This window comes from Anomaloglossus baeobatrachus, chromosome 12 (assembly GCF_048569485.1).
Source record: "Anomaloglossus baeobatrachus isolate aAnoBae1 chromosome 12, aAnoBae1.hap1, whole genome shotgun sequence".
Taxonomy (NCBI): Eukaryota; Metazoa; Chordata; class Amphibia; order Anura; family Aromobatidae; genus Anomaloglossus; species Anomaloglossus baeobatrachus.
This window is the reverse complement of record NC_134364.1, coordinates 81,503,433-81,516,075: the sequence shown is the minus strand read 5'-3', so window position 1 is coordinate 81,516,075 and position 12,643 is coordinate 81,503,433. Positions and strand designations below refer to the sequence as shown.

General features: G+C 51.8%; 1 protein-coding gene across 2 annotated transcripts in view; it reads right to left on the bottom strand.

Annotated features, from left to right (window-relative positions):
* G2E3 (G2/M-phase specific E3 ubiquitin protein ligase) overlaps positions 1-12,643 on the bottom strand; it is a 196,808-nt gene that overhangs the window by 152,516 nt on the left and 31,649 nt on the right. For both annotated transcript variants that reach the window (XM_075330240.1, XM_075330239.1), the window contains exons 4-5: positions 9,954-10,051; positions 1,988-2,089 (exon numbers count right to left, since the gene is read on the bottom strand). In XM_075330240.1, coding sequence (XP_075186355.1) covers positions 1,988-2,089; positions 9,954-10,051 — 200 coding nt within the window. The remainder of the gene's footprint in view (positions 1-1,987; positions 2,090-9,953; positions 10,052-12,643) is intronic.

Genomic DNA, 12,643 nt, shown 5'->3' with positions numbered 1-12,643 from the left:
TCTCTCCCCTACCCTGATTGACAGGGTGGGGGCGGGAACGAATCGGAGCTGCCGGCGTCCTAGGCCCAAAAAGCCGGGGACTCAATTTATAACCGCCGCCGCCGTAAAAGCGCGGACGGCGGATCCCCGGCGCACCACAAGTCACAGCAGCGCCGCCCGGTCCAGAGGGGGTCGGCGCTGCGTTCCCATACACAAACAATCCCCCAGTAATCTGTAGGGACACTAACTCCAACGTTGCGGTCCCCGGCGCACTACAACACCCAGCCAGCCCGGAGTGTGTCTGTGCCTGCCGGGGACACAGAGTACCTGTATGATGCAGGGCCTGTCCCTGATCGTACTCCTGCTCCGTCTCCATCAGGTTCTAATGGGTCTGTGGATGGAGCCCGGCGTCAGAGCTGAGAGGCCGGCAGGATCCCACTTCCACAGAGCCCTACCAGGGGATGTGGAAGGAAAACAGCATGTCAGGCTCCAGCCCTGTACCAGCAATAGGTACCTCAACCTTACAACACCATCCAGGGGTGAGAAGGGAGCATGCTGGGGACACTATATGTGTCCTGGGGACACTATATGTGTCCTCTTTTCTTCCATCCGAAATAGTCAGCAGCTACTGCTGACTAAAATCTGTGGAGCTATGCATGGAATGTCTGACCTCCTTCGCACACAAAGCTAAAACTGGAGAACCCGTGATACCACGGGGGGGGTATAGCCAGAGGGGGAGGGGCCTTGCACTTTTAATGTAGTGCTTTGTGTGGCCTCCAGAGGGCAGTAGCTATACCCCAATCGTCTGGGTCTCCCAATAGAGCGCTGAAGAAAGATCTTTTTTCATATGCTAATGAGCGTGGTGACTAGTCCCCTGGGTGTGGCCTACAGGGACTTGCTAACATGCTAATGAATACACCGCGTCAGAGGATGATCTCACTCACCCCTCTGCTGCAATCGCTGCCCGATGCTGGATTTCGGCTCAGTGGGCATGATCCCGGAGTTTTGGACATGCGCATTACAAAGCCAGGTGTACGCATCCGGGCTTCAAACTGAAGTAATGCACATGACCCCGAAGTTTCGATCATGTGCACAATGAAGCCGGGTGTATGCGTCACGGCTTCAAACTGAGCCGAAATCTGGCGTTAGGTGGCGACTGCAGCAGAGAGGTGAGTGAGATCATCCTCTGACGCTGCACATTTATTTGCATGATAGCACAATCCAGGGCCTACAGGGGCGTACTAACATGCTAATGTGGCCAACCAGCAATGGAAGCAAGGCCCAGGGGACTAGTCTCCTTGCTCATTAGCATATGATATAAGATCTTTGCAAATACTTTTTCTATAGATCTCTATCTATGCTAGTGTATACAGGGACAGTTAGGCAGAGATTAGCTATATGCACCAGAACTGCTCGTGGTCCTGACTGCATATTGCACCTGACAGGTTCCCTTTAATCTAAAGAGTTTGTACTAAATTAAAGGGGTTATCCACTATTGGACAATGGCAGCCTAATCAAGTGACGTCCGCTCTGACGAAATATTAAAGGCAGCAGCTGACGTGACAGGTGATTGTCTGCAGCCTGCACGTGACACAAGCCATGCCTCTCTGTGGGAGAAGTGTCTGGGGTTTAATTAAGGTCCTGAATTCATTAATCTGGGGCTTCCCAGCAGAGGACAACCCTTTGATAGCCCATTTATATTATAGGGAACAACCTTCCACTCAGACTCCAACTACTGTGATCCCGAAATTTGGACGGGGGTCAAGCACGTGCATCTGTGCTTCATTCATTCATTCTCTATGGAGCTGCCGGATATAAACTCTGGAAGCACAGATTGGTGGGGGCTCTGACGTCAGGAGTACAGCACCAACCATTTTAGCAATTGGTAGAAATACCAGACCACGGACCAGCACTAGTACCAACTTGTGAGACGTATCATTAGTAATAACTGCTGTTACAAATAATAAAGACAAGAAATATGCATACAGGACATTTACTCTTCACTTACCAGTTTTCTGGCTCTGTTGACTTCTCTTTTAATGTCATCGAAGAGGAATCCATATATACCCTCATCTTCCTCCCCTCTTTGCCAGATGCCGCTAGAAAGCAGCTAGAAGAAGGATTCACAGCAAGGTCATTCATTTGAGCAGAGCTATGGAAATTATTTTCAGGGACACGTTTATCATTCCCCGTGTGTTTTTGTGGTTTACACATTTTCTTGGGATTTGCCATAAATGTCTGAGAGCAGAGATCTCCTTATCTGAGGTTTAGCCATAAATAAGTGGACTAAACTGGTCTAAAGAAGAGAATTTTGTTTACTTACCGTAAATTCCTTTTCTTCTAGCTCTAATTGGGAGACCCAGACAATTGGGTGTATAGGCTATGCCTCCGGAGGCCGCACAAAGTATTACACTTAAAAGTGTTAAGCCCCTCCCCTTCTGCCTATACACCCCCCAAGCTCCCACGGGCTCCTCAGTTTTGGTGCAAAAGCAAGGAGGAGGAAAAAGAATTATAAACTGGTTAAAAGTAACTTCAATCCGAAGGAATATCGGAGAACTGAAACCATTCAACATGTACAACATGTGTACACAAAAAAACAGGGGCGGGCGCTGGGTCTCCCAATTAGAGCTAGAAGAAAAGGAATTTACGGTAAGTAAACAAAATTCCCTTCTTTGTCGCTCTATTGGGAGACCCAGACAATTGGGACGTCCAAAAGCAGTCCCTGGGTGGGTAAAATAATACCTCGTAAGAGAGCCGTAAAACGGCCCCTTCCTACAGGTGGGCAACCGCCGCCTGAAGGACTCGTCTACCTAGGCTGGCATCCGCCGAAGCATAGGTATGCACCTGATAGTGCTTCGTGAAAGTGTGCAGGCTCTACCAGGTAGCCGCCTGACACACCTGCTGAGCCGTAGCCTGGTGCCTCAAAGCCCAGGACGCGCCCACGGCTCTGGTAGAATGGGCTTTCAGCCCTGAGGGAACCGGAAGCCCAGTAGAACGGTAGGCTTCGATAATTGGCTCCTTGATCCACCGAGCCAGGGTTGATTTGGAATCCTGTGACCCTTTACGCTGGCCAGCGACAAGGACAAAGAGTGCATCCGAGCGGCGCAGGGGCGCCGTACGAGAAATGTAGAGTCTGAGTGCTCTCACCAAATCTAACAAGTGCAAATCCTTTTCACATTGGTGAACTGGATGAGGACAAAAAGAGGGTAAGGAGATATCCTGATTGAGATGAAAGGAGGATACCACCTTAGGGAGAAAATCCGGAACCGGACGTAGAACCACCTTGTCCTGGTGAAACACCAGGAAAGGGGCTTTGCACGACAATGCTGCTAGCTCAGACACTCTCCGAAGAGAAGTGACTGCTACTAGAAAAACCACTTTCTGCGAAAGTCGTGAGAGGGAAATATCTCTCATTGGCTCGAATGGTGGTTTCTGAAGAACCATCAGAACCCTGTTTAGATCCCAGGGATCTAACGGCCGCTTGTAATGTGGAACGATGTGACAAACCCCCTGCAGGAACGTGCGTACCTGTGGAAGCCTGGCTAGGCGCTTCTGGAAAAAACACAGAGAGCGCTGAGACTTGTCCCTTAAGGGAGCCGAGCGCCAAACCCTTTTCCAGTCCAGATTGAAGGAAGGACAGAAAAGTGGTCAAGGCAAAAGGCCAGGGAGAAATACCCTGAGCAGAGCACCACGACAGGAAAATTTTCCACGTCCTGTGGTAGATCTTGGCGGATGTTGGTTTCCTAGCCTGTCTCATAGTGGCAATGACGTCTTGAGATAACCCTGAAGACGCTAGGGTCCAGGACTCAATGGCCACACAGTCAGGTTGAGGGCCGCAGAATTCAGATGGAAAAAACGGCCCTCGAGATAGCAAGTCTGGTCGGTCTGGTAGTGTCCACGGTTGGCCGACCGTGAGATGCCACAGATCCGGGTACCACGACCTCCTGGCCAGCCTGGAGCGACGAGGATGGCGCGGCGGCAGTCGGTCCTGATCTTGCGTAACACTCCGGGCAACAGTGCCAGCGGAGGAAACACATAAGGGAGCTGAAACTGCGACAATCCTGAACTAAGGCGTCTGCCGCCAGAGCTCTGGGATCTTGAGACCGTGCCATGAACATTGGTACCTTGTTGTTGTGCCGGGACGCCATGAGGTCGACGTCCGACACCCCCCAGCAGCAACGGATCTCCTGAAACACGTCCGTGTGAAGGGACCATTCCCCTGCGTCCATGCCCTGGCAACTGAGATAATCTGCTTCCCAGTTTTCCACGCCTGGGATGTGAACTGCAGAGATGGTGGAGGCCGTGGCTTCCACCCACATCAAAATCCGCCGGACTTCCTGGAAGGCTAGCCGGCTGCGTGTGCCACCTTGGTGGTTGATGTATGCCACCGCTGTGGAATTGTCCGACTGAATTCGGATCTGCTTGCCCTCCAGCCACTGCTGGAACGCTTTCTGGGCAAGATACACTGCCCGTATTTCCAGAACGTTGATCCGAAGCGAGGACTCTTGCTGGGTCCACGTACCCTGAGCCCTGTGGTGGAGAAAAAACCGCTCCCCACCCTGACAGACTCGCGTCCGTCGTGACTATTTCCCAGGATGGGGGTAGGAAGGATTTCCCCTTCGATAATGAAGTGGGAAGAAGCCACCACCGAAGGGAAGCTTTGGTCGCCTGAGAGAGGGAGACGGTCCTGTCGAGGGACGTCGGCTTCCTGTCCCATTTGCGTAGGATGTCCCATTGAAGAGGACGCAGGTGAAACTGCGCGAAAGGAACTGCCTCCATTGCTGCCACCATCTTCCCCAGGAAGTGCATGAGGCGCCTCAAGGGGTGTGACTGGCCTTGAAGGAGAGATTGTACCCCTTTCTGTAGTGACTGCTGCTTGATCAGCGGAAGCTTCACTATCGCTGAGAGGGTATGAAACTCCATGCCAAGATATGTCAGCGATTGGGCCGGTGTCAGATTTGACTTTGGAAAATTGATGATCCACCCGAAACCCTGGAGAGTCTCCAGGGAAGCGTCGAGGCTGCGTTGGCATGCCTCTTGAGAGGGTGCCTTGATCAGCATCCAAGTACGGAATCACCGAGTGACCCTGCGAGTGTAGGAGCGCTACTACAGTAGCCATAACCTTGGTAAAAACCCGTGGGGCTGTTGCCAGGCCGAACGGCAGTGTCACGAATTGCAGGTGTTCGTTTCCTATGGCGAAGCGCAAGAAGCGCTGGTGCTCTGGAGCAATCGGTACGTGGAGATAATCATCTTTGATATCGACCGATGCAAGGAAATCTCCTTGGGACATTGAGGCGATGACGGAGTGGAGGGATTCCATCCTGAACCGTCTGGTCTTTACATGTTTGTTGAGCAGTTTCAGGTCCGGGACCGGGCGGAAAGACCCGTCCTCCTTTGGGACCACAAACAAGTTGGAGTAAAAACCGTGGCTCTGTTGCTGAAGAGGAACCGGGATCACCACTCCTTCTGCCTTCAGAGTGCGCAGCGCCTGCAGAAGAGCCTCGGCTCGCTAGGGAGGCGGGGATGACCTGAAGAATCGAGTCGGGGGACGAGAGGTGAACTCTCTTGTAACCGTGAGACAGAATGTCTCTCACCCAGCGGTCTTTTATTTGTGGCAGCCAGGTGTCGCAAAAGCGGGAGAGCCTGCCACCGACCGAGGATGCTACTAGAGGAGGTCGAAAGTCATGAGGAAGCCGCTTTATTAGCGGCGCCTCCGGTGGCCTTTTAAGGACGTGACTTAGACCACCATGCATCAGAGTTCCTTTGTTCTTTCTGAGACCTTTTGGACGAGGAGAATTGAGACCTGCCCGCGCCCTGAAAGGACCGAAACCTCGACTGCCCTCTCCTCTGTTGGGGTATGTTCTGTGTGGGCTGGGGTAAGGATGTATCCTTTCCCTTGGATTGTTTGATGATTTCATCCAGACGCTCGCCAAACAGCCTGTCGCCAGAAATTGGCAAACTGGTTAAGCGCTTTTTTTGGAAGCAGAATCTGCCTTCCATTCCCGTAGCCACAAGGCCCTGCGGAGTACCACCGAATTGGCGGCCGCGACCGCCGTACGGCTCGCAGAGTCCAGGACAGCCTTAATAGCGTAAGACGCAATTGCCGATGTCTGGGTGGAAATGGATGCCACTTGTGGCGCGGCCGTGCATGTGGCTGCTTCAATTTGCGCTTGCTGAGATAGCTTGTAGCGCCCATACGGCTGCGAATGCTGGGGCAAAAGAAGCTCTGATAGCTTCATATATGGATTTCAACCAGAGCTCCATCTGCCTGTCAGTGGCATTTTTGAGCGAGGCCCCATTTTCCACTGCAAGTATGGATCTAGCCGCCAGTCTGGAGATTGGAGGATCCACTGTGGGACACTAAATCCAACCTTTAACCACGTCAGGGGGAAAAAGATAACGTGTATCCTTAAGGCGCTTAGAAAAAACGCTTATCTGGACAAGCATGATGATTCTGGACTGCCTCTCTGAAATCAGAGTGGTCTAGAAACATACTCGGTGTATGAGAAGCTGACTCCTCCGCCGGAGGAGCTGAGGGAGAAATATCCAGCATTTGATCGATGGACGCAATAAGATCGTTCACTATGGCGTCCCCGTCTGGAGTATTAAGATTGAGAGCGCCCTCAGGATCAGAATCCTGATCAGCTGTCTCCGCATCATCAATCAGATATTCCCCCCGCTGAGACCCTGAACAATATGATGTCGAGGGAAATTCTAAGCGAGCTCGTTTAGTCGGTCTGGGGCTGGGGTCTGTGTCAGAACCCTCAGCCTGGGATCCATGAGATACCCCGGGAGGACATTGTTGGTCCAACTGAGGGGGGCCAGGGAACAATGATTCAACAGAGTCCCTGTGCTGAGATACCGGCCTGGACTGCAAGGCTTCTAGTATCTTAGCCATAGTCTCAGAGAGTTTTGCGAACTCCGTCCCCGTCACTAGGACAGTGTCAACAGGTGGCTCCCCCTGGGCCCCTCTTAGCAGAGGCCCTGGCTGAAAAAGTGTCACAGGGGTCCAACATTGCACACGATGAGGGTCAATGGAACCTGTCGGCAGCTGGGTCGTACAAGCGACGCAGGCAGCATAATAAGCCTGTGTTTTTGGCACCCCTGCCTTTTGTGGGCGCCATGCTATTGTTTTCCCTAGTAACACAATAGGGTATATAGCCAGAATGAACTGTGCTCATACAGTGTAAAATATATACTATACACAAATAATGTATCAATACACTACAGCACCATGGGGCTAGCACCAACAGGTGCTGCTTACCAGCCGCCTAAAGCGGTTATGAGGCCACCAGAGACCGTGTCTGTGTCTCCCAGGGTTTGTCCCTCTCTGCAGCGTCGGAGGAGCTGACAGGAATGGCTGCGGCGTCCTGACGAGAGGAGGGAGCCGTGGGCGTGGCCGAGGTGCTCACACTGTGCACAGTGAGGGGGGTGGAGTATGGAAATCATACTCCAGCCCTCAGTGCTGCTCGTTCCGTGCAGCGTCCCGCCCTTCCCCCTGCCTGTCAGGGCTGAGGGCGGGAGAAAAGGAAACTAGGCCGCAAGCAAGCCGGGGACTCGAGTATAAGCGTCGCCGCCGTAAAAGCGCGGCCGACGCCGAAGTCCCCGGCGAACTACAAGTCCCAGCCGCGCCGCAGATTCACATGGCAGCGGCGGTTAGCGCGGTAGCCATTACATATAAACACACTCAGCGACGCTGAGTGTGTAATGGCACAGTTTAACCCGGCAGCGCCGCGGTCCCCGGTGCACTAGCACACCCAGCAAAGCTGAGGTCTTGCCGTGCGCGGTCCCCACAGGGATACAGAGTACCTTCACGTAGCAGGGCCATGTCCCTGAACGGTACCCGGCTCCTATCCAGCAGTCTCCCAGGAGTTGTGGATGAAGCACGGTCTCAGTGCCTGGAGACCGATAGGATCCCACTTCGCCCTGAGGGGGATGGGGAAGGAAAACAGCATGTGGGCTCCAGCCTCCGTACCCGCAATGGATACCTCAACCTTAACAACACCGCCGACAAGAGTGGGGTGAGAAGGGAGCATGCTGGGGCCCTATATGGGCCCACTTTTCTTCCAACCGACATAGTCAGCAGCTGCTGCTGACTAATCTGTGGAGCTGTGCTGTGCGTGTCTGACCTCCTTCGCACAAAGCAAAAAACTGAGGAGCCCGTGGGAGCACGGGGGGTGTATAGGCAGAAGGGGAGGGGCTTAACACTTTTGAGTGTAATACTTTGTGCGGCCTCCGGAGGCATAGCCTATACACCCAATTGTCTGGGTCTCCCAATAGAGCGACAAAGAAAGAAGAATTAAAAATCGCCTGAGGCTGAAGAGCAGGAGGAGTGCTCAATCAGAAGGCACAACCCAGGAATCTAAGAAAAACACTGATGGCACTTCCTATATTTCTAATATGAACATTCTTAATTTGCAGGTCCCTGTCCGCCCATAAATTGAATTTTTTTTTAACCCAAAGAAAGGCATTAGTTTGATAGGGACCCAACAAAAAAAAAAAAAAAGGTCACCTTGCCGCTGGCTGTTGGCCTCACATAACACTGGACATTTTTGTGTGCTAAGTATCTCAATTTTTCCATGTTTTTCATAGCAGTAATACATGTCTGTACTTCTACATTCATTGTTATACATATCTTAGCCCTACAGAGTGCAACTGTCTCCTTTTAGTAACTAAGCCTCAGACAAGAGGCAGTGACGAGTGACAATGACACTGTGTGAGCACGGCCGGGCTCATTCTGGGGGTGCAGGGAGAGCTCTCGTAAGTCCTGTCAACCACAAAGTGCTCAGTATGCAAAGTATTGGCCCCGAAGGCCCCTCATCTACATCCAAAATAAAAAAAAAAAATAAATTCTGACAACTACCCTAAGGGTATGTGCACATGATCAGGGCTTGGTGTCCTGGATGCGATAGGTCCTGACCTGCGGGTCCGCGAGTCTCCTCCGCAAAAGACCGCAGCTGCTTGTGCCCACGATCAGGGTTCACTGCGCTGCTGTCTCTCGCTAGTATTCTCCCCATGGAGGACACCTGGCAAAAAGGATTAGCACTCGCACAAATCTTTGCTGCTTCTTTTTTCTTTCAAGCCATAAATATTAAAGGTGCAGTACAGTGACGCGTTTCGGTCATAAAGAACGACCTCTCAAACTATGTAACATACATGGTTAGACATGGTTTGAGAAAGGTCATTATGACTGAAACGCGTCACTGTACTGCACCTTTCATATTTATGGCTTGAAAGAAAAGAAGCAGCAAAGATTTGTGCGAGTGCCGATCCTTTTTGCCAGGTTTCTGTGAAATCCATCGTATAATTCGAGCACCGCAGCAGGGGAGTGCCCACCTGCTTTTGGCAGTATATCTGTATGGAGGACACTTGTGACTCCAGAGAAAACAATCGACATGCTGTGGCTCGGGAAGCTGCACCGCAGGTCAGTTTTTGCTGCGGGCCGGGCGCAGTGGGCAGGAGATTTCTATAAATCCCATCCACTGTGCTTGTACTGCACATCACACATGATGCATGATGTGTCCAAAACCCTGAGAACCCTGTTCAGGTGCACGCCCCCAAAAAGCTGTACTGCAGGTGTGATTTGTATAGACGCCAAGGCCCTACATAACGGGTATTAGTGGTTAATTTAGCGTTTTGGGGCTGTCAGACTTCCTTTATTGAGGTTGGGGTGGGTTCAGGCACCACAGTCTGGCGTATAGTTCTGCTATCATACAGAGGACTTTCTTCAGTAAATTATCATGGGTGGCCACTGACCCAACCTCTGTCATTAGAAATAAACAATGTAAACAATTACATAGCGCGGCCCTTACAAAACAGAAAGAAACAACAACTTTTTAAAGACAACAAAAATGTTTGAAAAATGTTTTGCTTTTGGCCCAAAAGTGTGAAGAGAAAAAGTAAAAGAACTAAGAAGCATGGTGAAGAAGTGAAAGTCATGTCCTCCTCTGCAGCCCGATGTTGGGCGCACTCACCAGGCAGTTGTAATGCAGGGTCAGGTTGTGCTCCACGTAGGTCTTCTTCTCCCCGTACTTCTCAGGGCAGTCGTCTCGGCGTCCACATAGGACGCAGGCTGCGAGGATCACACAAGGTAGAAATGACACTTAGGCTTTGTAGTAGGGATGTGACACTATTCAGATTGTGCTGTGCGCTCTTGCTTTATACACACTGTCCTTTTGTATTGTGTTCTTTTACCACAGTGGTCATCGGATTCATTTGGTCATACAGTCCTGTATGTAATCCATTAAAGGGAACCGGTCACCACGTTTTTGGCATATAAGCTGCAGCCACCACCACCAGGCTCTATATACAGCATTCTAACATGCTGTATATAAGAGCCCGGGCAAGGAGTATAAGATAAAGAAGGGAATTTTGTTTACTTACCGTAAATTCCTTTTCTTCTAGCTCCAATTGGGAGACCCAGACAATTGGGTGTATAGCTTCTGCCTCCGGAGGCCACACAAAGTATTACACTTAAAAGTGTAAACCCCTCCCCTCTGCCTATACACCCCCCCGTGCATCACGGGCTCCTCAGTTTTGGTGCAAAAGCAGGAAGGAGGAAACTTATAAATTGGTCTAAGGTAAATTCAATCCGAAGGATGTTCGGAGAACTGAAACCATGAACCAAAAGAACAATTCAACATGAACAACATGTGTACACAAAAAAAAACAACAGCCCGAAGGGAACAGGGGCGGGTGCTGGGTCTCCCAATTGGAGCTAGAAGAAAAGGAATTTACGGTAAGTAAACAAAATTCCCTTCTTCTTTGTCGCTCCATTGGGAGACCCAGACAATTGGGACGTCCAAAAGCAGTCCCTGGGTGGGTAAAAAAATACCTCGGTAAAAGAACCGTAAAACGGCCCCTTCCTACAGGTGGGCAACTGCCGCCTGAAGGACTCGCCTACCTAGGCTGGCATCTGCCGAAGCGTAGGTATGCACTTGATAGTGTTTCGTGAAAGTGTGCAGACTCGACCAGGTAGCCGCCTGACACACCTGCTGAGCCGTAGCCTGGTGCCGCAAAGCCCAGGACGCACCCACGGCTCTGGTAGAATGGGCCTTCAGCCCTGAAGGAACCGGAAGCCCAGAAGAACGGTAGGCTTCCCAAATTGGTTCCTTGATCCACCGAGCCAAGGTTGACTTAGAAGCCTGCGACCCTTTACGCTGGCCAGCGACAACGACAAAGAGCGCATCCGAGCGGCGCAGGGGCGCCGTACGAGAAATGTAGAGTCTGAGTGCTCTCACTAGATCCAACAAGTGCAAATCCTTTTCACATTGGTGAACTGGATGAGGACAAAAAGAAGGTAAGGAGATATCCTGATTGAGATGAAAAGGGGATAGCACCTTCGGGAGAAATTCCGGAACCGGACGCAGAACCACCTTGTCCTGGTGAAACACCAGGAAGGGGGCTTTGCATGACAGCGCTGCTAGCTCAGACACTCTCCGAAGTGATGTGACTGCCACTAGGAAGAGCACCTTCTGCGAAAGGCGTGAAAGAGAAATATCCCTCATTGGCTCGAAGGGTGGTTTCTGAAGAGCCGTTAGCACCCTGTTCAAATCCCAGGGTTCTAGCGGACGCTTGTAAGGAGGGACTATGTGGCAAACCCCCTGCAGGAACGTGCGTACCTGTGGAAGCCTGGCTAGACGCTTTTGAAAAAACACAGAGAGCGCCGAGACTTGTCCCTTAAGGGAGCCGAGAGACAAACCCTTTTCCATTCCGGATTGAAGGAAGGATAGAAAAGAGGGCAAGGCAAATGGCCAGGGAGTAAAACCCTGATCAGAGCACCAGGATAAGAAGATCCTCCACGTCCTGTGGTAGATCTTGGCGGACGTTGGTTTCCTGGCCTGTCTCATAGTGGTAATGACCTCTTGAGATAACCCTGAAGACGCTAGGATCCAGGACTCAATGGCCACACAGTCAGGTTGAGGGCCGCAGAATTCAGATGGAAAAATGGCCCTTGAGACAGCAAGTCTGGTCGGTCTGGTAGTGCCCACGGATGGCCCACCGTGAGATGCCACAGATCCGGGTACCACGACCTCCTCGGCCAGTCTGGAGCGACGAGGATGGCGCGGCGGCAGTCGGACCTGATCTTGCGTAACACTCTGGGCAGCATTGCCAGAGGAGGAAACACATAAGGTAGTCGAAACTGCGACCAATCCTGAACTAATGCGTCCGCCGCCAGAGCTCTGTGATCTTGAGACCGTGCCATGAATGCCGGGACTTTGTTGTTGTGCCGAGACGCCATGAGATCGACGTCCGGCGTTCCCCAGCGGCAACAGATCTCTTGAAACACGTCCGGGTGAAGAGACCATTCCCCTGCGTCCATGCCCTGGCGACTGAGAAAGTCTGCTTCCCAGTTTTCTACGCCCGGGATGTGAACTGCGGAGATGGTGGAGGCTGTGGCTTCCACCCACAGCAGAATCCGCCGAACTTCCTGGAAGGCTTGCCGACTGCGTGTGCCGCCTTGGTGGTTGATGTATGCCACCGCCGTGGCGTTGTCCGACTGAATTCGGATCTGCCTGCCTTCCAGCCACGGCTGGAACGCCTTTAGGGCTAGATACACTGCCCTTATCTCCAGAACATTGATCTGAAGGGAGGACTCTGGCTGAGTCCAGGTACCCTGAGCCCTGTGGTGGAGGAAGACTGCTCCCCACCCTGACAGACTCGC